General features: G+C 35.1%; 3 protein-coding genes across 5 annotated transcripts; 1 reads left to right on the top strand and 2 right to left on the bottom strand.

Annotated features, from left to right (window-relative positions):
* Positions 1-7,543: 7,543 nt before the first annotated feature.
* LOC102611595 (hypothetical protein) lies at positions 7,544-8,500 on the bottom strand. The gene has a single exon (XM_006483874.4). It carries the CDS (start codon positions 8,106-8,108, stop codon positions 7,773-7,775), a length of 336 nt encoding a protein of 111 aa, XP_006483937.1. The 5' UTR covers positions 8,109-8,500; the 3' UTR covers positions 7,544-7,772.
* Positions 8,501-10,916: 2,416 nt separating this feature from the next.
* Positions 10,917-16,756, bottom strand: LOC102611899 (glutamate--glyoxylate aminotransferase 2). 3 transcript variants are annotated; one of them, XM_006483876.4, is made up of 15 exons: positions 16,559-16,756; positions 16,292-16,420; positions 15,361-15,494; positions 14,474-14,539; positions 14,252-14,369; positions 13,813-13,894; positions 13,620-13,707; positions 13,288-13,446; positions 12,733-12,906; positions 12,505-12,636; positions 12,303-12,368; positions 12,129-12,193; positions 11,664-11,755; positions 11,430-11,586; positions 10,917-11,235 (listed from the first exon to the last, which is right to left on the bottom strand). In XM_006483876.4, the coding sequence occupies exons 3-15, from the start codon at positions 15,475-15,477 to the stop codon at positions 11,106-11,108; spliced, it is 1,446 nt and encodes a 481-aa protein (XP_006483939.1). In that variant the 5' UTR covers positions 15,478-15,494; positions 16,292-16,420; positions 16,559-16,756; the 3' UTR covers positions 10,917-11,105. The 3 variants fall into 3 exon arrangements, with proteins under 3 accessions (XP_006483939.1, XP_006483938.1, XP_006483940.1); XM_006483875.4 differs by having other exon boundaries at positions 15,361-15,491; positions 16,559-16,754; XM_006483877.3 differs by lacking the exons at positions 16,292-16,420; positions 16,559-16,756 and adding an exon at positions 16,183-16,284 and having other exon boundaries at positions 15,361-15,491.
* Positions 16,757-19,536: 2,780 nt separating this feature from the next.
* Positions 19,537-23,657, top strand: LOC102612584 (ribose-phosphate pyrophosphokinase 4). Its single transcript, XM_006483878.4, has 7 exons — positions 19,537-20,030; positions 20,497-20,812; positions 20,941-21,036; positions 21,583-21,651; positions 22,431-22,559; positions 23,066-23,165; positions 23,314-23,657. Exons 1-7 carry the CDS (start codon positions 19,678-19,680, stop codon positions 23,445-23,447), a joined length of 1,197 nt encoding a protein of 398 aa, XP_006483941.1. The 5' UTR covers positions 19,537-19,677; the 3' UTR covers positions 23,448-23,657.

Genomic DNA, 23,657 nt, shown 5'->3' with positions numbered 1-23,657 from the left:
TGTCATCAAGTCTAGGAATAGGATGTCGATACTTTACAGTGATTTTATTAATTGCACGACAGTCAACACACATCCTCCATGTTCCATCCTTTTTGGGCACTAGTAAAACTGGTACTGCACATGGACTCATGCTCTCCCTCACATATCCTTTTGCCAAGAGTTCTTCAACTTGCCTTTGAAGCTCCTTTGTCTCCTCGGGGTTACTTCTATATGCAGGTCTATTAGGAATGGTAGCTCCAGGGACGAAGTCTATTTGATGCTCAATTCCCCTAATAGGTGGCAAACCGTTAGGGACTTCATTTGGAAACACATCATCAAAGTCCTGCAAAAGAGTCACAATAGCACTAGGCAAAGAAAAGTTAAGCTCATTAGTGTGTAAACAAGCCTCTTTGCACAAAAGTACAACAATAGGCTGTTTTGAAAAAAAAGCCCTCTTAACCTCGCTCTCTTTTGCAAACAAGTTCACTTGCTGCCTCTCTTTTCTCTCAACAATATTTTTTTGTATCTTTTCACTTGCTTTTCTCTCAATCTCTCTTTCTTTTGTACTCTCATTTTCATTTTTTGTATCACTCTCTTTTTTTATTGACATTTGATCCTCATACACTTACCTAGGTGTTAATGGTACAAGAGTGATTTGCCTTTTATTCATTACAAAAGAATATCTATTTAAGTATCCATCATGTGTCACACGCCTATCATATTGCCAAGGTCGACCCAAAAGAATGTGTCCAGCATGCATGGGTACTACATCACATAGAACCTCATCCTTGTATCTCCCAATAGAGAATGAAACCAGCACTTGTTTATTTACTTTAACTTCCCCACAATCATTCAGCCATTGTAGCTTATATGGCCTTGGATGTTTCAAAGTTTTCAAATTTAATTTTTCAACTAAACTAGTGCTAGCTACATTAGTACAACTTCCTCCATCAATTATCATACTACATATCTTATCTTTGATGTGGCATCTAGTATGAAAGATGTTATCACGTTGTACCTCCGCATCCTCTTTAACTTGCATGTTGAGAGCACACCTAGCAACCATCAACTTACCATCAACAGGATATTCTACACCATCATTAGCATCCTCCAAAGGTGGCATAGGATCATCATCTGATTCACTCTCGGTTTCAACATCACCATCATCCCTCAAGATCATTACTCTTTTATTTGGGCATTGAGATGCAATATGACCTGTCCCCAAACATTTAAAACACTTAATATCTCTATTTCTAGAGTGTTGGGAATCAGATTTACCTTTACTTTGGTTGCCTCCCTCTTTATGATCCTTGATTGGCTCAATCTCAGGCTTTGAAACAACCTTTTCATCTTTGCTCCATTTTGACTTCCATGAGGAAGATGAACCCAAATTGGTTCTAGTGGAACCTTTCTTTTTCAATTGTCATTCCACTTTCATGGCCATGTGAACCATGTCTTCCAACTCAACATAGTGCTGCAAGTCAATCACATTAGCAATATCTTGATTTAACCCATGTAAAAATCTTGCCATAGTGGCCTCTCGTTCTTCTTCAGTGTTGGCTCGAATCATGATTATTTCCATCTCCTTGTGGTAATCTTCCACACTTCTAGAACCTTGTGTAAGACTTTGAAGCCTTTAGTGCAGCTCCCTATAATAATGACTAGGAACAAATCTCCTCCTCATAATGGCCTTCATCTCCTCCCAAGTGTTTATAGGCCTTTCACGATTTCGTCTCCTACTCAAAACAAGTTGATCCCACCAAATAATAGCATAATCAGTAAATTCAACAGCAGCTAGTTTTACCTTTTTCTCCTCAAAGTAGTTGTGGCAATCAAATACTAGCTCCACCTTTTTTTCCCACTCTAAATAAGCTTCCGGATCATGTTTACCTTGAAAAGAAGGAATTTTCAGTTTTATACTCCCCAAATCACGATCTATACGTCTTGCCCTTCTATTATCTCTTCCACGCATGTCAACGGTGGCCTGGTCATCAAAATCATCTACGTCATCGCCATCTTCTTCTCCCATGACAGCATGCCCTTGATTACCTCTTATATTAGGAGCTATTGGTTGTTGCCCCCTTTGTAGATTGGCTATGGCAGTGTCTTGCCTCTCCAATTTGTCACGGATCTCTCCAAACATCAGATTCATGTGCTCAAATTGTTGTTGCATGGCTTTGAGCATGATTGATTGGTCTATAGCTTCTTGATCTTTTGACATATTTGTGATCTGAAAAAAAAAATTATTAGCAAAAAGACCTCACAACACTCCCTCACGTATTTCACTCAATTTTGATGTCACTTAACTCTCGTGTTTAACACACAAATTGCCTTTTACCACACTTAATTCTCTCTTTCAGTTCTTTATTGAACTAAATAAACAAAATCAAGAAAAAAAAACCCAAGTGGCACACCAAATATGACAATCCAGCACACTAACAAAGAAAAGAAATTAAGAGGACACAAAGAATGAAAAGGAAATTGAAGAAAGGAAAGCAAGCAAGCAAAGCAACACAATTGATATGTGTAAACTATGAAAGTAGAAATACTTGACTCTTTTTTTGTAATCTTTTTTTTTGTACGTTTTTTTTTCTTTTTTTTTTATAATCAAAATAAATAAGATATTCAAACCTGATTAGAAACTAGCTCTGATACCAAATGATACGAATCCCACAATGAAACTTTCAATCCTACACTTAATTTGTAGTTTCAACTTCCCAAGAAAGTTCTAAACAGATTTATGACAAACAAAAACCTTGACCCAATGCTTAAGAAAACATGAACCAAAGGTATAGAGAAGGGTATTGACGCCACACTCAAGAAAAAGATGAGAAGGTGAGTGATAAGTCTAAATTTGGAACACCACAAGAATGTAAATTCTTGATAAGTTCACTAGCTCTCAAAAAAACCAAAGAAAGAATAATCTTTCAAATTCAAAATAACATTCATCTCCTTATATACCAAGGTTGCTGAATTTAAATAGGCTAAAAGGAACCCAAGATCCTAAAAATACAAATGGAAACATTGGAACAACCCTCCAAGTAAGTTTGTCAAAAGATGTTTCAAAAGTCTTCACCAACCCACCATGATCAATGCTATCTTTGACAAACTTAATGCTAGCCTATTATAATTAATGCTATCATTGACAAACTTAATGTTAGCCCACTATCATTGATGGTAGACTTACCTTACACATTGACAAGCTTGAAACAAAACAAACAAATAAGTTGAAAAACAAAGGATTCGTTGAAAATCCCAAGTCTGAACAAGCTGTAAAGAATTGGTCATAACTCCTTCTAGAGAACTCCAAATCCAGCTCTGTAAAATTTATTGGAAAGCTAACTTAATTATCTTTCCAACGGTATATAGCTTGCATTTTAATTCTGGCTCAATCAATACAGTTTTTATTCCGAATTTGACCTTTCTGCATTTGATACAACTTGTGTATTTGGCTGCCCAATGACTTGAATAATGCCCACAATGCCTTGTCTTCTCTTCAAGCCCAATTCATGATGTCTTGCATCTTGAATTGCATTTTCAATCCATATTTTCTCAATTAATCCATTTAAAGCAGCTTGCATCTTTTTGGCTCTTGCTCTTGTAATTGGGCCTCCATGAATGTGCAAAGGATCACTTGAAGTTTTAATGGTCCCTTGATGGTTCTCATCATCAGGTGCGAAGCTAAAGGGTGGCTAACCCGAGCTACAGCCTGGGTGAGATTTTTGAAAATAATTTTTTAATTAATTACATAAATTCTCTAGTTTGCATGCCTAATTTGAAATTTTTGAGTAAGACCCTATAATCGAAGAAAGTCTTCCTAATCAGGATAAACTGTTAGTTTATATCAAATGTGTTATGGACAATTGCCAATTGGTAGCTTGCATGCCTGGTATGAATAGTAATTAAAAAAATTTTAACCCGACCCAAAAAATGGTGTTAGCTGCGTCCCTACATGGGGTTGTAGTGGTTTTCTACTAAAGGACTAATGGCTCTGCTGTAATACTTTTCTAACTTATTCACGATTCTGCTATAGGATTCATGGCACTAGCATCTCTTCTTTGACTTTCATGACCCTGGTCCATGATTCATGGCATCAGGGTCTCTTATTTGATTTTCATGACCCTGATCTAGGATTTTATGGCATCAGGGTCTATTCTTTGACTATCCTTGACTTTGCTGTAAGATATTGATCTTGATGCATTATTTATGTTCTTTAACATTCTTTTGACATGTTGTAGAATATTGATCCTACTTTACGCGGCACTATGATCTATTTTTTTTTTTTTTACTTTCATGACTTTGGTGAAGGATTCGTGACATTAGGATCTTTTCTTTGACTTTCAAAACCTTACTGAAGGATTTATAGCATCGGCACCTCTTTTTTTCACTTTCATGACCTTGCTGCATGATTCATGACTCTTGCATGCTTTAAATCGGTAACAGTTCGTTTTCATTTTTTATCCGGGTATTTTTTTTAAAAGTTCTATTAAAATCAGAACCGATTCTACCCTGCTGAGACATCTACCCTTAGTTTTAAGGAATTAAAACATGTGAAAAATAATTAATAAAAAGACAATTTCTGGCTATTAAAATTTAATAAAACAATGTATAAATAGATCTTTAAATAATAATAATAAATTAGATAGTAATCAAATTACAAGAGAATCTGAACGCATTTGACCATTTGATCATGCCTCTGCGCAGAATCCATTTTACACCCAAAACGAAATGCTCTCTGAAATCTGAGCCGTGTGATTTGCCGATTCTTAATTATTTTTCCTTTCGAAAAAGTTCTGCATTTCACACGTGAACTGAAGCTCTAATATTTATTTACAATTAAGTTGTGTGATAGTAGGATTTTGGGAAACAATAACACTTGCATCCTCGTACCAAACAAAGACCCAAGAATAAACGATCATATCACATGAAAGATGAAACGCACGGTAATAGACGAACTGAAAGCCCGCGAGACTCTGCTTTGTTTCATAGTTCATACTTTTGATGCAGGCAAGCAAAGAACCGTTTGCTGTTCAAAACACGTCCCTCCTTTCACGGGACCTTGACCATTTGAACAAGACTCTAATGAAGGAGAAATACACAGATTATATATAATATATTAAATTAATATTTAACCAATAGAGCTTCAATTAAAGAATTATAAATTATTTGAAGAAATATAAAAACTAAGACCAGTCAAAGTTACTGCTGGCTCTCATCTCATATTCTCATAGACTGAGAATGTGAGCTGTCTTGTGCGTCCCTTACAAAACCCACTGGATTTTTTGTGTCAGCACCGGCACCAGGGGCCAGACTGAACACTGGACCCCCTGGATCGTCCCCCCACTCTAAAATACACTTAACTGGACTACTTGTAGTTGTTTTTCCCCTTCGCACATTTGTTTGATCTTCGAACCAGGGGTGCTCTTTGCCGTTCACATGGCCCACCAAACAGACCAATCACACAGTTAGTCGCCGGAAGACGACAAATAACTTCTGTCTATTGCGCCAATCAAACAGAGCCCCGATGGCCATGTACGCTGTATTCGCCGGAGTTATTGTTGTCAGCTTTTATGAGAAGGAATTGCTTTTCCTTAAATTCCTTCTCGGAGGATTTAATTTTGCACTTTCTTTTCAACATTAATGGGTACGGTAATTTCATTAACTCCGTTTGATTTTGGTTTTGAATCCAAGGTAGGAATAAATTGAATTCTCGATTTTGCTTTGCACTAATTGGGTAGGTATCACGTGATGTATCTGTTTCTATTAATTCAAATTTGCCTACATTTGCTTCATTATGGCTCTCATTCAAACGAACTTCTCAACATGTGTCTAGATTTGCAAGACAAATTTAGTTGTGATGATGTGGGCATGTCAAAAGAAAATTGTATACCTTACGTGCTGGGGAAAAATTAATAATTAATAATCAGTGGTGTTGTTAAAGTCAAGTCGCAAGAATTTAATATATAAATACAAACAAACATAGCCTAAATTTTCAAGATAGAAGAATATATTACGTGGTTCAAGGAGTAACGCCCATTTGAAACCTGAGCTCATTAATTCCTCGGCATATAGCACATAATTCATCAATAAAGAGATTAACTGTTCCCTTGTCTCCCTCAAAGATAAAACACAAAACATAACATAAAGGAATTTAAAGAGCATCCGGTAATTGCATATAACACACACGATCCCTTGGGCACCCTTTTTTTCTGATCTGCCAATAATTGGCACTTTTTTAGTATTAAAGTAACCGCAAGTAATCTAATCCATAGTGCCCCACCACATGCCAAGTAAGATATTAGCCCCAGTGGGGGGCTCCCATCCCAAGACATATTTGTTTAATACTGTACAAACTTAAAAAAATAAACCCTAGCTATCCAGATTAGGTGAACTTCCCCTCTGTCTCCTTTTAAACATATCGTTTATTCGATCACGCACATTCTCCGGCTAATTAATAAACTAATGGGGGTTTTCACCTTTTTGATGATAAACATTCCATTCCGCATAGTTTTTGCCTATTCAAATGGCAATAATATAACCAATGGAACTTTGGTCTAATGAAAAAAGCCTTGCACTTACAATGTTGAGTGTAAGGGTTCGAACTTCCATAAGAGCATTATGGAGGTTAGTTTTATGGGCATATACTTCAGTCTATCAATGTATGATGGTGGTCCCAATTATATAGTATGATTGTAAATATTAATTGTAATGTCTGATGTAATGTAAGTAATATCTATCTATAATAGATTTTAAAAAAATGGCAATAATATGTAAGTGGGTTTGTCAATTATTGGTCTGTTAACTTTGAGCTCAACAGTGTTAAAATAATTAGGTCCATTCAAATCACATAGGATTCTAATCCACAACTCGGCACATGTAATTTGTCCATATTTCTTGGGTTATCACAAAAGCAATTAGGGTCGGAGAACCTTCCTTCCCAGCCTATCATAAACGTCCGAGGTGGGTTGGGGGTCGTGTGTGGGACACAGTGAGACTCTGAAACTCTTTCAAGTGATCTCAAAAGAAGAAGACGAAGGCTTAAGGGGCGGAGGGTTGAGGCCTGAGACATCAGCAGATTAAAAGGTGGTGGGTCTATGGCTTGGCTTAAGTCAATCATCCATGCGAGCTTCCGTGCAGCATCTTTCTTTCTCTCTTTGAAAAGGATTTATCTTTAGTTCTTTACTTTGGCTTTGCGTTTGACAAACTTTTGGCCTAGCTAGCTACTTAATTAATTAGGTTGATGTTGACTTCACTTGCATTTGTCAATTAATCCCACTGCTACGCCTGAACAATAATCAATTAACTAGAACAGTCTCGTACTAGAAACCCAGATCTTCAATTACCATATCTAGCTTAAAAATTGTTGGCGTACATACTTAACTAGTAGCAAATACAAAGCGTCGCCATTAATTAGCCACCAAGTGTAAGTACTCTTCTTGTAATATTTCTGTCACACATCGGCAAGACAGTACACCGAAGCATGAAGGACAAAAGCTCTATTCTACTACGTTAAGTGATCATAGCCAGTGAAAGAAAATAACTAAAGAACTCATAACAATTAAAGTCAGCTAAAAGAGTCAATTTTATTCACCTAAATATAAATTAACCCTGTACATACTCCGATCCTACAATTTCCACTGCAAAAGTACCTAATTAAAACAAAGGACAAGTAGTAGTAGTAGTTCGATGAGAAGAAAAAGAGAAAAAAAAAAGAAAGGAGCAGCCACTACGGCAGATTAATTAATTAACCATAAAGGGCAAATACTTGAAAAGCGATTCTAATAAGTAGATGATCAGTTAGCCCTTTCAACATGGCGTATAAAGACAGATTCCAAATCTGGAGGAGAAAAGAACTCTCTAACGCCACTATAATTACACTTCAAAGAAGACTTTCGCTTCCTTGGAGCCGCTGGACACGTCAGCTTCGCCGGAATTCTAGCATCTTCACTCGTAGGAGTCGTCGAAAGCTCTTCGTCAGTACCGCTGTCTACTTCCTTATCAACGGCTGTGGGAACAGGGTTCGTGTATATAGGCTTTAAAGGAGCACGTAACGGAATTCCTGCAATCACCCATCTTTTTCCTTCGGATTCTAGCCCTCCGTCAACTTGAGGCTTCCCTGATAACCCCATATCTTGGAGCAAAGCAACCAACCAGCGGCAACTTATCAAGTGCTATAACAGAGAATAAAGAATAAAGAGCACAGAATAAAGATAGGCTCTTTTTTTTTATTTTTTCTCCCCCCTTGCTTCTTTCTTTTTGTGAAGGGATTGGAAGAGAATCAAGAGAAACCAGAAGGAAAGTGTTAGGGTTGGTGATAGAGAAAAAGATACAAGTGAAAGAATGAAAAGAAAAAAACAATAAAAAAGGGGTTTTTTTTTTGGATTTGGGTTTCTGCTTCAGTGAAAGTGCTTTTAAGAAGCTATAGCATACGAGGGGACATGACTCGTGAGAGAAAGCTAGAGGTAATGCAATAGGGTTTAAATACAAAGAAAGAGTAATGTTCAATGTTCAATGTTTCAATGCTTCAAATGTTCTGCCTGTACCAATCACAAGGAGAGAGAAAAAGAGAACCCGAGGAAACTCGTGACATAAGCTGAGACGGCATAATTTTTATTTTAAATAATTGATACTAATTTATAATATAACAAGAGGGGCGTGGGTGCCCGTGAAAATGGCTGACCGCGGGCAGCAGTAGGGGATTGACTTGGATTTTGGCGCCAAATCTTTTAGGCGGGGCCATGGGGATCATCAACAGTCGTTGTTAAAATATGCTCATTATTTTCCATTTTTTTGACATCATTGGTGCTTCGATTTTCTGATTTTTCTACCCTTTGCATGTAATATTTCCTGATAGTGACGTGGCGTTTTGCACGTGTAGGCTGACTCAGTACCTACATACGTAATATAGCAATAGGGTTAGGAATTTTAGATATTTGACAATAATTAATTTCGAGAAATTCTTGATATTCTGAGTCAGGGTGGCATTTACATACTCGAGTTTTTATATAAATTTAAATATTTTTTAACAATATTTTTCCTCATTTTAAAATTACGTCGAATAATTCGTGAATCTGAAATTTATGAAGTACATCCTTATATATCTTATTAGTAAATAAAGAAGGAAAAAAAAGGTGTAGATATAGTAGCATAAATGGCCATGAAAATTACGGGGAAAAAAATGAAAAGTAGTTTCACATCCAAAAGCAACTTTACCGTAAGAAAAATGTTTGGTATAAAAAAACACGAGAAAAAGATTAGAGAAACAATAAAAAAAAAAGATAGAGAGAGAATGAGTGAGTAGAAAGAGAGAGCAAAATTTTCTCGTGTTTCTCTAGCACTATTCAAGCTGCTTGTGTTCAGTCTATTTTGCTAGGAATTTGTGCGAATATTTCTATCCTTTCCCTTAAAGCATAGTACTTGGCAATTTTAATATTTATAATTTTATATATTAAAATTTGGCCCCGCCCTTAAATAAATCTATGAACTTTGTTCAGATAGTTACCTGAGGCTGTAACCAAGGTACCCCAAAATCCGGCACCAGAGATGGTTGGAATTTATTTTTTTTTTTTTTGGGTGTCGTTGGACGGAATTGAGGTCATGAGGCACGGTACCTTAAAGGTCAACTAGTTGGTCATGTTATGCGATGGTGCAATTAAGATGTCTAAGCTCAAAGAACCATGTCTATTTCAAACTAATTATGAGGGGAAAAAAAAAAAAAAAACTATAACATGAACTTTTGATTATGTTTTGAATTAAATTGCGGCGTGACTATTGACTCTATCAAAATACTTTCTACACCCGATATTTTTATAAAATTCTTATTATCAAAATATCTATTAACAATTTAACACGATCATTTTTAAGGATGGGACAAAAAAAAATCTAGGAAAAAATGAATTGATAGTTACAGATTTTTAGACACGGCTCTCGAATCATAAGAATTCCTAAAACAATAAACGATTAAAATCAAGTTAAAAAAAAAAAAGAATTTTATTTGATGATTTAGGATCTATTAAATTTATTAAGAGTGCTTGTTTTTGTTGTTCTTTTGGACAAAAAAAAAAACTAATTTTGTATGATTGGCGTGATGAATTTAACGTGAATTCCTTTTTTGCACTTCTACTGTGATGCGAGCAATGAAATAAATCTGTCCAATTTATGCAATTCCTTGTATGGTTAATTTGAGGTCTGCTTGACTGGTATCTACTCCTTTATTCTTATCAAGTCTTCGTGTTGCAATAGATTTACAATACTTTCAATACCATTATAGTTGCAAATACAAAAATGATTGTGGCTAATCCCATTACTCTCTCTTTAAGCCATTCATGACTGTAAATGGGAAATAAAAAATACAGAAAGAAGAAAAAAGATGAAGAAGTAGATTCCAAAATGGTCGGTTTACTTAAAATTTGATTTAATAATAATTTCTTTAGTAAGGCTATATTAGGTATTTAGATAGGTTATAGAGTAAAAATTAAAAAAAAAAATTTAAATTTCAGTAATAAGTTTATTTAGTAAAAAACTTAATAAGTAGTCTAATGGATTTAAATAGCCCAACCCTTTACATTGATCTAATTTTAGACGCTGCATGAAAAATGCCAAATTTTATAAATTTGACACCATTTGTAATCCCTTAAAAGTTGCATCAAGGATGGTGATATGCCTTACCTACAAAAGCACTCAGGGATAAGCCCTCTATTTTAAAGCAGAAATGGAGCTATTTTATTCTAGCATTCCCAAAATGTTACTCAAGGTTTAACGAAGGCCAATTGTGACGGTAAGTCTTTTGGCTTGGGACAAACCATGTGCAGTGAAAGACACTGCCCATACTAAGGCTACATTCTATCGTCAAAACTAGATCATAATGTAGCCTTAGATTTTACTTCTAGCATGAAACTAGAGTTTTAGTCACCGCTGATATGTTTTGAGTACCAACATGTTCATAATTCATAGAGAATATTTATAAGGGATGAAACAGGAATCAAACAGAGATAATATGGGCAATCTTCAAGCGACTGAAGTTTTTCCTACTAAAAAGGGGTTAGGACGAAAGTAGGGAGCATATATCGATGGCTTTCTATAGCCTTTGAATAATATAATACAAATTTTGGGAATTTGGACGTCCCTTACATTCTTGAATAGCCCCTGTAGTCTTCATATTGCTCCATGAACTCATCATTGAACTTCTTGAAACTCTCCATGATTGCTGGCATGTCCTCCTCAGCCGGTAAAATTGTTGTCCTTAAATGGAAGACCCTGTATAGAAAATTTAATCCTTAAGAGAGAGTTGCATTGAGTTATGTGGCTCACCAAAATTGCAAAGATGTTGCAGTGGCTTGGTAAAAGAGAACCAACAGGTAAATATCCTTGAAAAGAATCTTTCAGATTCTATAGTAAAGAATACTTCTCATAAGGGATATTTGAGAAGAAAATGTTTAATGAGTAATTACCCTTCTTTCTGTCCAAATCCAGAACCAGGGACAGTAGAAATGCCAGTGGCTTCCAAAAGCCGGAGACAGTAGAAAACATCAGGAACTTTTCCTGCCCTCTTAGCAGCCTCTATTGCTTTTGGAGGTAGGCGTATTTGAGGGAATGAATACATGGCACCTGAAAAAAATTGCCTCGACTCTCATACCATAACTAGCTACTAAACCTTTGAGGAGTACCACAAATGCAAAAGTTACCTTCCGTGAAATTGCAAACCACATTTCTGCAACTGTTGAATCCATCAGTCATCATTCTTGCTCTTCTCCTCAGTGATTCAAGGATCCCTTTACTGCATGTTTTACAAGTCATTGAGAACTGTCATTCACTGCTCAAAAAGATCACCACTTTGATGCCACGGTGGACATCACAATTCCACAATCCCAAAATCTCCTGTGCTTTTAACTTTTTGGTTCTTTGCACTGATTAGCATTTATAGAAGAATCTGGTTTATCAATCATTAAAATTACTCATTCAATAGTTTCTTATGTATGAAAAATCTTTTGCAAAAGGATGGGAATAAGTATATTGGAATTTAGAGCTCCAATTGATGGCAACAAATATTGATCACTGAAATGATGAAAAAACGTTTCTGGAGTTCACTTCTGCAGAAAGCAAGAGACAACAGTATCGACTTGTACAGAACTAAATTTAAGTGGATGTACCTTTCCCTAACAAACTGTTCATATGAAATATCTCCAGGCTTGAGCGGGTTAACCATCAGTCCCATCTGTAATCAGAAAGAGGATAACATTTTTCTCACTGTTAATAAATTACTGAGCAGAGAGCATCCAGCTTCACTCATAATATTAAATATAAAAAGTCTAGCTGCAACTCACAAATATCTGTGCAGGGACGTTTGGGCTCAGTGCTATAGACGCAATCTTATAAATCTCATCAACCGTCTGCAACAAAGAATGGCGGAAGCTAGGATCAAAATGAACAATAATAGGCTTAATTACTGTTTAGAGTTGAAGAATCATAGCCGTGCCAGATCAATATGACCATGAAAAAATATTAGATAAAGCACATTGTAGAGACCTTAGGGGGAATATTAGTCATCTCAAAATATCCACCACGTTGTCCACATTCACCCCAATATCCTTTCGAGACAGTGTGGAAAGAAACAAGCTGAACCTCCTTGCTGAAGGGCGGCCCCATATCCATCAAAACCTTCCATTGTTACAAGGAAAATGTAACATCAATCAATACAAGCTGAAACTCCAGGTAAATACACAGACAGTCAGAGTAACAGAATAAAAAATGTACCTTTTTAGAACTAACAAAGGGGCGCTCATCCTGGTAAATGTTCTGCTGATAAACCTCGTCTCCAAGTAACACTAAGTTCTCTTGATAACAAAATCGCAATATTTCTCTTAGATTAGCTTCACTAAGACACTGACCGGTTGGGTTGCCAGGATTAATAATCACCATTGCTCTAACCTGATATATTGTCCAACATGAGAAATTCAGATTGGTGGAGTTAAACATTACAGGAAAGCAAAGTCAGTGGTTTAGTACAAAATGTACACAAAAAGAAAGTAGAATATTCTAAAAAATCCAGTAAAGAGAAGGAACACAACAAAAAATATCCCGTGATCAATGAATGAATGCTAGAGAAAAAAAAAAATTCCAAGAACTTGCACAGAAAACTTTGCTTTTCTAGTATCCAAACCATAAATTAGAAAGAAATCCACCAAACCATAACTGGCTCATCAAATTACGTACAGTTCCACTAATTCCATTCATTTATCCAGTTCTCTGGTACCAGCAGAACAAATTTCCCATATTCTTTGAAACAAACAAGAGGAAAGGCATGCTTACCGTAATTCCTTTAGAACGAGCCTGTGCAACTGACTGCTGAAGGTCATTAAGATCAAGACCCCAATTTGCTGTCTCTTCCAAGTAGTATGGAACAAGAGAACCACCTAAAAGAGATATGGTAGCTGAGTACAGTGGGTACTGTGGAACTGGAACCAAAACCTGGTAATTAAAAACTTTTAATTAACATATCTGGAAATGAAATTAAGGATATGTATCCTCACTTAACCAATAATACTAATCTAACAAATTCAGGCACACAAGCAGAAAAGAAGAAACGCATAATCAATTGAAGAGGACCACATGCTTTCAGTTATTGTAGAAACATATATTACCCCATCCCCTTCACCACGGATGACACAATTTAAAGTCTGCATAACTCCTTTGCTGGCACCATCAGTGAGAAATATGAGTTCTGGGTCACTGCCACAAAGAATCATCTAGCCCTTCAGTTCACAACTTGGTCACCAACGATGCTATAGTCAACCAAAAAACATAAAAATGAAGAGTGATATCGAGCATTATCACCTTGGATAACCATCGCGCCTTTCAATGAACTCTGCTACTTCCTTCCTTACACCTGGAATACCTCTGGAGTCACTGTAAGCACCTAGACATATGAAATGCGAATAGATATATAAGCATTGTAGAAAACAAGTGGGAAAAAAGAGAGAGAGTATGGGTAATGGCAAATGCAGCTTCTAAGCTAAAATGGCACCCTGCCCTGCAATATTTGGCACATAGCATTACTTACATTAGTTTCTCCTAACTCTTCAAAAATCAAAATTTTAAAAAGGAAAAAAGGAACTTGCTAACAAATTGAGGAAGAGAGGAAAGCATAAATATATAAATGGAATTAGATTTCCCTAAATCTATAAATGGAATTCGATTTCCCTGCAATCCATAATGGTTGGTTAAACCCTTTTCTAAAAAGAGGATAAAATGAAAGGTGGTTCCAAGAAGATACCTAGACCCCCTGAAGTCAGGGAAAGATAATGTTTAGCTCTTGCAATTGCATCAGCAGGGAAGACAATTCCTACATTAGGATCATCTAGCAAAAATGGAGCCTGGCAAAGAGCAACCACCTGCAATTGAACTTAACCTTGGTTAAATAGTGGCAGCAAGAGCAATTCAAAATGTTCAATTTAACAGAATGTTAACCCTGAAAATAAAATTATTGCAATCCTACCTGCCGAGGGAAGGTCAATGGCCTCTGTCCTAGAGCATGAGGGTTGCCAACATTTGTAAAAATAATCTGTGGACATGAAATTGAAATGGATGGTGACATTAATTGGAGCATATTTGCGGGGGAATAACTTAAGATATAGAAACAATCAAATTACTTTTAACGATCAAAAGTAGGACTTTAACCTTAATCATCACTTTGTATGGATTATGAACACGACTAGTAATATAATGATACATATCAGTACTGAGATAGTATCGGACTTTTACATCTGTGAAAAAATTCTCACTGTGATAATACCTATTAATTAGAATCATAATACTGCTGATAAATACTCTATTCATATCGAAGGCACACAAAGAATTCAATAGACATACTTAAAACATGTAATACTACCACACTTTCATCCTACAGTACAATCAAGTTATCAGTATTTGACAGGACAAAACATTATCCAGATACTCTATCTGTAATGAGTGTCATATCGTTCCACAAACTCCTTGATAAATGCTCTAGTAATAAATTTAAATTTCAACCCAAAGGTATCCCATCAACAAACAGGAAGGTCTGTCTATTAGAATCTGAATGAATTGGACAACTAGAGAAAAACCAATCCATATATGGCAAAAAATTATGAAAAGTGAAATCCTCAGCTATTTCCAAGAACAAAGAAAACAATAATCGAGAAACTGTCCAATGCTCCTATAAATCCATTACAAACTATTTTATTGGGCTGTGATAGATGCACCACAAGACCTTATTCAGTATTGAAAAGTCAAAAGCAAGTTCAGAAAAGCCTCTGTAAAGCAGAGCCAACAAACTCCTGAAACTTAGGCACCAGCTGCATAGAACCATAATGGTAAAAGAACCTGAACAAAGCTAGTCTATACCTTCTTCCCTTCCTTCTGAAGCTCAGAAGCTCGAAGATACAACTCTCCTCTAACAGCATATTGAACCTTCTTCACGTTTTCATTCATAGACTCATAGTCCAATGCCTTTGGTGCCATGATGTACTAAACGCCTTCTTACAAGTATCACAAAATACAAAAAGACGGCAAAAATAGCAAATTATGAGTGCAGATCTGAACCAGAAAATTATAGGAAAAGCAAAACAATGGAATTATAGCAATCCAAGACAAAATGCTTTATGACAATAACATTCTACGAACAAAAAAAAAATGTTGTTATAAACAAAATATAAAGATGTGACAATTTCTTTCAATTATTTGTTAAAGGAACGTATTTGGAAACCACCCAAAATCCAATATAATTAAACTGATCATTGGGTTTATATGGAAAGTTGCAAACTCCATAAACAATAATTGTCAAGTGATTGGTGTAATTTATCACTTGCTAATTGCTATTAACCAATATAGTGAATTCCTGAGGTCACAGCAAACCAAATCACTGGACAATTACCATTATTCCTGACTGTAAAATCACATGCCAACTGAAAAGAACCAACCACATGCAAGTCGTTTGATGAAGACAAAACATATAACTGGAGGATTATACAGGTTCTTAGAAGCTTCCTCTGAGCATCACAGCTAAAACGAACGTTCTTTTGCCGTCAACAAAATAAATCCAAACAACAAATTTTGACTATTTTGAAGAAACAAAAGGGCAAAGATCAATGTGGGAAAATTGACCAATGATCATTCTTCCTACAAAATCATCAGCAGCAAGAAACATACAAATAAATAAATAAATACCCATTTGATAGTAGAAAGATTGTCAAACGAGACCCAGTTGGTTAACATAAATCAAAAGCGGAAATTTTGTTATTAGAACGATCATCCACAGTTAAAAGCAGCTAGTTACCTGGGATCTTAACTGAGAGAGTGCTTGTGGGCTAACTTCGGCTCGAGCCAATTGAATGTTTACAATTACACTGACGTGCACAGAAAAATGCACGCACCTGCTAAGCCTTGTGTTGTGTGTGTCAGCTCTCTATTTAAAGGCCTTTTTGTCAGATAAAATATAGAATAAAAATAAAAGGACTTCATATGAGACAACAGAACAAATATGCAATGGCATTACCAGAACCACTGAAAATAAAAAAAAAAAGAGATGGATCATTGCGCTTACTGATATTAGGATTTTGATACAAAAGGATAAAGTCCATGCGAGAAGTGTGGTGTAGCTTCAACTGTGAATCATTGGCAGATATTGAGGCCTTTTGGGGTCAAGTTTTTTGCTTGGATACCAAACATTAATCTTATACAGTAGTCGCTCTCAAAATGTGTAGTGGTTGATATTAATTTGTTTGTACAATTCTCCCTGTTGTGGTTGTGGCTCGAGCAATAATTTACACGTTCATCTCATTTATTTTTATAATGTTGAGGTCCAATTTCTGATTTGATTTGGGTTCGTGTGTAATCTATGGTAAAACAACGGAAAAAAAAATTAAATTAAATTAGAAAGCTAGGCGGCTTATACCTTGACTTATATGGAGTTATGATTAGGATAAGCACACAAGATAATAAATAGTTGGTTATATCATGAGGGAATCAATTGGGATAAGGGCTCCAACGTTAACGCTGCGGTATTTAAATAAGAATGTTAAATAGTTGTAATATTTGAACTACTATGCCCACTAGTTCCCATCTCTTAGTCAACTCTAGTGTGTGTGTGTGTGTGTGTGTAAGCATGTGTACTCTATATAATTCCCAATTTATCCTTATCTTTCATTCTACACTTTCTGTAACCCTTCATTTGTAACTACAAAAAATGAATTCCCCTAGTTCTCTTTGTTCATCAAATACTCAATTTAGTGTCTGTTCGATATGATTTATTAAAATGGTCATAAGTGTTTTTTTAATCGCATAAGTACTTTTTAATTTTTTTTCGTTGTTTGGTTGTTTTTTGAGTAAAGTTTTTGAATATTAAATAAATTATTTTGTCTCTACTAGTAAAACTCAAATTGTATTATTTTGCGAGTAGTGGATCAAAAACTTTTTCAAAAAATTAAAATGTCTAAGATATCTTTTATTTGTTTCATAATTTATTTTATTTCTTCATAATATAACTTTAAATAACTTGTCTATTAAAGTAATTTTACAATTTTCAATAAAAAGCTCAAACAACTAAAATTTTTTAGATAAAAACTTTACTTAAATAAGTTCTATTTAAAAAATTATATCAAACGGAGCTTTAGTTCAGGCTGGACACAATGTCTTCTTTAATTGCTCAACCTCTTATTTCTCTAGTCAGTTGCCAAAAAATGCCAAGATAAGAGAAAAAAAAAATTCCTATTTTCATGTTAGTTGTTTTAGCAATCTAAGACAGAAAAAATCACTTGCTCATTTGTCAGTAATTTAAACATTTTGTACGTTGCTAACTACTCAATCTCTATAATTTTTTTTTCCTCTCATTTTCTCTTATTAAAACCATGGAAAAGCCATCCAAAGAACAATTTCAACAATCCAAGCGGCAGATGGAGACATGGAGTTTTGTAAACTTGCTCACTTTTTTTTTTTTTTGGATATGAATCGATGTTGTTTGTTGCCAATGAAGAGATTATCTAATTGTTTCCAAATTGTGATTATTATTATTTTTTTGTCTTTTAAGATGGTTTAGTTGTTTTCTCACATGAAATTTACAAAAGATATCAGTTTACAAAATGAAAAAGTCTAGAAAATAAAAACTACTTATATTTTTTTTAATAATTTTGCACATAAGATAAAATTAGAATTATAATAAAAGTGATTAATGAAGTTTATTGAAATAAGATATGGGATTTAAATATCAGCGCTCAAACTTATATCAATTTACATAAGTCTCCCAAATTCCAATAAGTGCCCATTGGACTAGTAAGCTAATCGTTGAAGAAGACCCTGCTTGGGCTAAGGGTAGCATGGATTAGATATATAGACATATATATAAAAACTTGGGCCAAAACCCAAAATTGATGTGTGCGAAAACAAGGGAACATTATGAAGAGTAGTGATAGAGATTTTAATATTCTAGTCTCAATTCGAGTCCTAACTGATGTTCTATTTATTAATTAGATAGTAGATAAAATAATAAATAATTTTACATTAATCATTTAATAGATGAGTGTCGTATAAATTGTTTAAATGATAGTTGCCACGAATCATATAATGGCAAGCGTATCCATTGAACATAATGATAAACTGAAAGTGTAGGTTAATATAGATTATTTAATACCCACACAAGTGCTTGTTCCATAAGTTTTTTTTTTTAAAAAAAGAAAATTGTTGTTATTTGGTTTTTGTTTTAAATAGGGGAGGGCAATAATTGGTTCACTTCAGTTTTTGTCTTAAACCGATCTGAATCGATTGGTTCATTAATATATGAACAAAATATGACCTAAACTACAAATTTGAACAGAACCAAGATAATTTAGTTCGGTTATATTCGATTTAATATTATTTAGTTTAAGAATTTTGATAATTTTTCTTTTATATAGGCTAAAATTTTGAACTTTTCACTTATATTTGAACTTTTTTTTCGTTTAATTCAATTCATTATAATCACTGCATTCATGATTTATACACAAGATTAATGTAAAATAATTTTATAATAGATAAATGTTATTGTTTACAAATTATACACACACACATACATATAAATTCAAACAATGAACCAATCGATTATGAGAATCAAACAGCTCTTGAATTTATGAACTACTTAGTTTTTACCTTAAAATCGAATTGAACTGAATTGACTACATTTAATTCAACTTTTATCCAACTGAATGCTCAATCCTTTTAGATTGAACTTTTAGAAATTAAATATATTATTTTATCTCTAGTAGTGGGAGTAGATATGTGAGAGTTTTTTTAAAAAATTTAGTTATCTAAAATGTCAATTATATATTATATATTCTTATTTCATTCATTTTATAATAAAAATTTTAAAGACTTATTTATTAAAATAATTTTATAATTTTAAATAAAACTGTAATTCAGAACGAAACAAACGCTGTCTTGTAAAAAAAAAAAAGCGCTAAAATATTTTACTCAAATAAATAAAAAGCTTTGCCGAACATAAACGGCGTCGTTGAGGGCAGCAGTGCCTCATGGCTCATAGTCATAGCAGGCAGGCAGCACGCAGCAAATAGCATATCAACGAACAAACGTGGGAATTGAAAAACGGAACAAGGGGACAAAATCGTAATGTGGAGATGACAGTCCGACTCTGTCTCCAAGCGCAACACGAAAGCTACGCAAAAACGGCGAGGAATGAAGACCCCTGCAGCGTTCATTTCCCAAAAACCTCCATCTCCACTTTTTCTCAAATTCACCAGCAACTGCAATTCAAAGCTCTTATGCGCCAACAGAAGCCAAACTATTCAGTGTGGACAAATCAAGAGCTTCGAGAATCAACCTCAGAAATGGAGCATTGATTTCAAGTCCGGTTCGGAGCCTATTCATTTGATCCAAAATTCTATTTCCACCGCCGCCACGTCTGCCTCGGAATCGGCTTCCAGGACTATGAAAAAGGTCTGCCTTTTTTACTGCCCCGAGACCCATTCGCTTGCTGAGCGAGTGGCTGCTCAGTCTGATGCCATTGAGCTCCGTAGCATCAACTGGAGGTAATTTTATCATTTCGCCCTCCATTTTCTTTTTCTTAATGTTTTCCTCCTTTAGTTTTGTTAGATGTACGAGGAATGGCAAATTTTTCAGGTGCTTTTAATTTTAGCCAAAAGTTATTTTTTATCCGACTAAAATGGCCAACAAAAATGGGGGAAAAAGAAGAAAAAATATATTTGATTTCTCGCTCTGTAAATCAGCTCAAAATTAGAGCTTTTGGGCCCCTGTGGTCCCGCATCTAAAAGGCGTTGTCAATTTAGTGATGATTTTTCACCAAGTATTATATGTGAAATGATTCAATCACTATTCATAAGCTTGTGCAGTTGTGCTGTGCGGTGTATTGCTACGGACAGGTTTGAATTAGACATTACTTAAGTTGCCATTCTTGCTTGTCTAAATTTGAGAAAAGCAAATGATTCAAGTTCTAGTTATTGCGTTTTAACATTTTTATGCAATTTGAAACTCTAGGAAATTCAAAGATGGATTCCCCAACTTATTTATACCAAATGCTCATGGCATTCGTGGACAGCATGTAGCTTTTCTGGCCTCCTTTAGTTCTCCGGGTAAAATTTTTGAGCAGCTATCTGTGATCTATGCGTTGCCGAAACTGTTCGTCTCTTCGTTCACACTTGTGCTTCCTTTCTTTCCCACCGGCACTTCTGAACGCATGGAGGATGAGGGAGATGTTGCAACAGCTTTCACTCTTGCTAGGATCTTGTCAAATATACCAACTTCTAGGGGGGGACCAACTAGCTTAGTGACATTTGATATACATGCATTGCAGGTTTTTTATTTTGAAATGATTTATTCCGCTAGTTAATTAGCAATTATATTTTTCTTCGATTGCTTTGCTTGTGACCATTTTCTAACTATCTCACCTGGCTTTTTTTTTTTTTTTTGGTGGTTTCTTAGGAGAGGTTCTACTTTGGTGATACTATTTTACCATGCTTTGAAAGTGCAATACCTTTGCTGTTAAATAGGCTCCAACAGCTCCCTGATTCTGACAATGTAAGATTCTTTTTCCTTTTCAGTTGGGAGATTTTAGTTTTTGAAACTCCAGAGGTAATAGTTCTTACAGCATCCACACAAGCAGAGTAGTTTTCATAGTAAATGTAAATAAGAAATATGGTTGATAAATCATATTCCTTTTCCCTTGAACTTGACAGAGTCAGATCTGTAGTTTGTCCTCCATGTGTTGACCACATTACAAACTTACTTATCAGTGGTCAAGTTAGTTTACAGTGTTTGTTTTTCTTTTTACTGAAGTTCTGCAAATAAGCACGGAGTTTGTATCTGACTAATTTTTCAACTGTAGCAATTTATATATTTGAGTCCATTCCTAAATAATAAGTGACTAAGGACTCTTCTTTTATATTTCACATGTTATTCTTGACTCCAAATAGTCAGTTTTTTCAGGTAGTTATCTTCCTGTTACTTGAAGTAGAAGTTGGACTTCTAAGTGACTTGAGTGTTTAATTTAATGAGATTAATTACTTCAAGAAAATTTGGTTTTTTGCAATAAGTTCTCTGCTCTGATTTTCTTCAGTTTTACAGATTTCCATTGCTTTTCCTGATGATGGTGCATGGAAACGATTTCATAAGCAGCTGCAGCACTTTCCAATGGTATTAAGGATGCCTTACGTTGACTTATATTGTGTTCATCATGCACCAGCATACAAAAACAGCTGTTAGAATAAATAATATATAAGCCTGAATTCTCATTCTTCCTTGGAATATAGATTTAGCGAACTAGAAAGAGAGTGATTTGTGTTTCATAGCAGACTGCAGGAATGAGGTTCTGGAAACAATGAAATTTTCACCTGTTTCTGAGACCAATATAATCACAAAAATCCAACCATGATGCGAGCATTATATATATATATATATAAAGAGGAAGTGATAGGATGATATTTAATAAGTTACTGCACAATTTTTCCATCCAATAGGTTTTCGGTGACCTCTGGTTAAGAGCTTTGGGTTGCAAGCCTTCTAAGGTGGATGGAGTTAGGACTGTTACCTGTAACAAAGTGAATGGGTATGATTTTGTGGTCATTTGTTTGTCAAGGATATAAAGGGTGATCATATTTGAGGAGGTGTCATTATTGTATTCCTGATAGCTGTATCATCTTATTTGTTTACTAGCTTATCCAAGAGGATGATATACAATAAATTTACTTCCGATGTTGTGCCTTCTAGCTGCAATGACTTTAACAAATCTGCTTGGTTTACTTTAAGAGATTATCCTTTATTGCTCAACATAGATTTGCTTGTGTTAAGGTATTTCTAAAGATGATATTTACCCAGAACAATACTCAAGTCCTTTCAACTTAGTGCTGCTTAACATTTTGTTATATTTCTGTACTAGGGTGCCTGCATAGATTTTTCACACTATTGATACGCAGATTGTTTGTAATAAAGTTCGGGATGGTAACCAAAGGATTGTACGCATTAAGGAGGGAGACCCTCGAGGACGCCACATTGTGATTGTTGATGATCTGGTTCAATCAGGTGGCACTCTAATTGAATGTCAGGTATATAACTTTTTGTTCTGTTTTGTACATTTCCAATTTCTACCGTATTAGTCCTCATACAGTTTTGAGATCTGGATTATAATTCGCCACAGGGAACTAACATGATTTGAGTATAAAAGAATATGAGGCTTATAAGCTCCTAAATTTGGGGTACTAAAGGTTTCCATCTTAGTTGCTTTTGCATTTTAGAAGTTCATTGGTGTAAAAGTTACGGTGCATTGTTTGTAGTTCTGCGGTAGAAACCTGCTTTATGGGAACCAGATAGGCTCATGATTACACAATTTGTTGCACTGGTTTCCTGTTGGATGGTCAGAGAAAATGATCATAGATTCGCATCTCCAAATTGTTGATTTTTAGAGTGGCTGAACTTCAAAATCACGAAAGCTTGAATATAGGATAAGATTGTGTTTTATAGTTTGCGGATGTGATGAATGACTTGATTTAATGCAAAGATTGACAACCCAAAACAGTATTGCTAACCTTTTATTACCTTGATGTCTTTCTAGAAAGTGCTAGCAGCCCATGGAGCAGCAAAAATAAGCGCTTATGTGACGCATGGGATTTTTCCTAACGCGTCGTGGGAACGATTTGAACAAGATACTGGAGGTATTGCATGCATAGACTCAGTTACATTTACATCTTAAGTCACACTACTGTTGTCATTGTTTTTACTTACCATCTTTCTAATTCTCTTTCCGTTTCTGCAATGCTGTTCAGTAACCTCGCTTCCTTTCTATTCTGTTTATTTACGTAGGAAAACCTGAGTCTGGCTTGACCTACTTCTGGATTAGTGACTCCTGCCCAGTGACTGTAAAAGAGGTTATGAGCAAACCACCATTTGAAGTTCTCAGTCTTGCGGGTTCCATTGCATCTGCTCTACAGATATAAATTTGTTTTGAAATATCTAGTCATATCATATATAGAGAAGTTCCAAGCTGATTTTGAAGGAGCAATCTCACCAATGAATAAAGAAAAACAAAAGAAAGCGGCAGAGATATATTATTTTTGGATACTCGTTTGCCTTTGTTTATTCAAACATTTACCGGTGTTTTGATCTGAATCTGATTGAATAAAATCAAACTATTATGTGTTTTTTTA

Source organism: Citrus sinensis, chromosome 4 (genome assembly GCF_022201045.2).
Source record: "Citrus sinensis cultivar Valencia sweet orange chromosome 4, DVS_A1.0, whole genome shotgun sequence".
Lineage (NCBI taxonomy): Eukaryota > Viridiplantae > Streptophyta > Magnoliopsida > Sapindales > Rutaceae > Citrus > Citrus sinensis.
This window is presented reverse-complemented; position numbering and strand designations above follow the sequence as displayed.

Coding starts and splice junctions, on each gene's coding strand:
- LOC102611595 (XM_006483874.4), bottom strand. CDS start 8,108: ATGGGGTTATCAGGGAAGCCTCAAGTTGACGGAGGGCTAGAATCCGAA.
- LOC102612584 (XM_006483878.4), top strand. CDS start 19,678: ATGAAGACCCCTGCAGCGTTCATTTCCCAAAAACCTCCATCTCCACTT. Junction 20,813..20,940: donor TTGATATACATGCATTGCAG/GTTTTTTATTTT, acceptor GTGGTTTCTTAG/GAGAGGTTCTACTTTGGTGA. Junction 23,166..23,313: donor ATTTGAACAAGATACTGGAG/GTATTGCATGCA, acceptor TTATTTACGTAG/GAAAACCTGAGTCTGGCTTG.
- LOC102611899 (XM_006483876.4), bottom strand. CDS start 15,477: ATGGCACCAAAGGCATTGGACTATGAGTCTATGAATGAAAACGTGAAG. Junction 14,540..15,360: donor TTCAGAAGGAAGGGAAGAAG/GTATAGACTAGC, acceptor TCATGTCCACAG/ATTATTTTTACAAATGTTGG. Junction 12,907..13,287: donor CTCGTTCTAAAGGAATTACG/GTAAGCATGCCT, acceptor ACAATATATCAG/GTTAGAGCAATGGTGATTAT.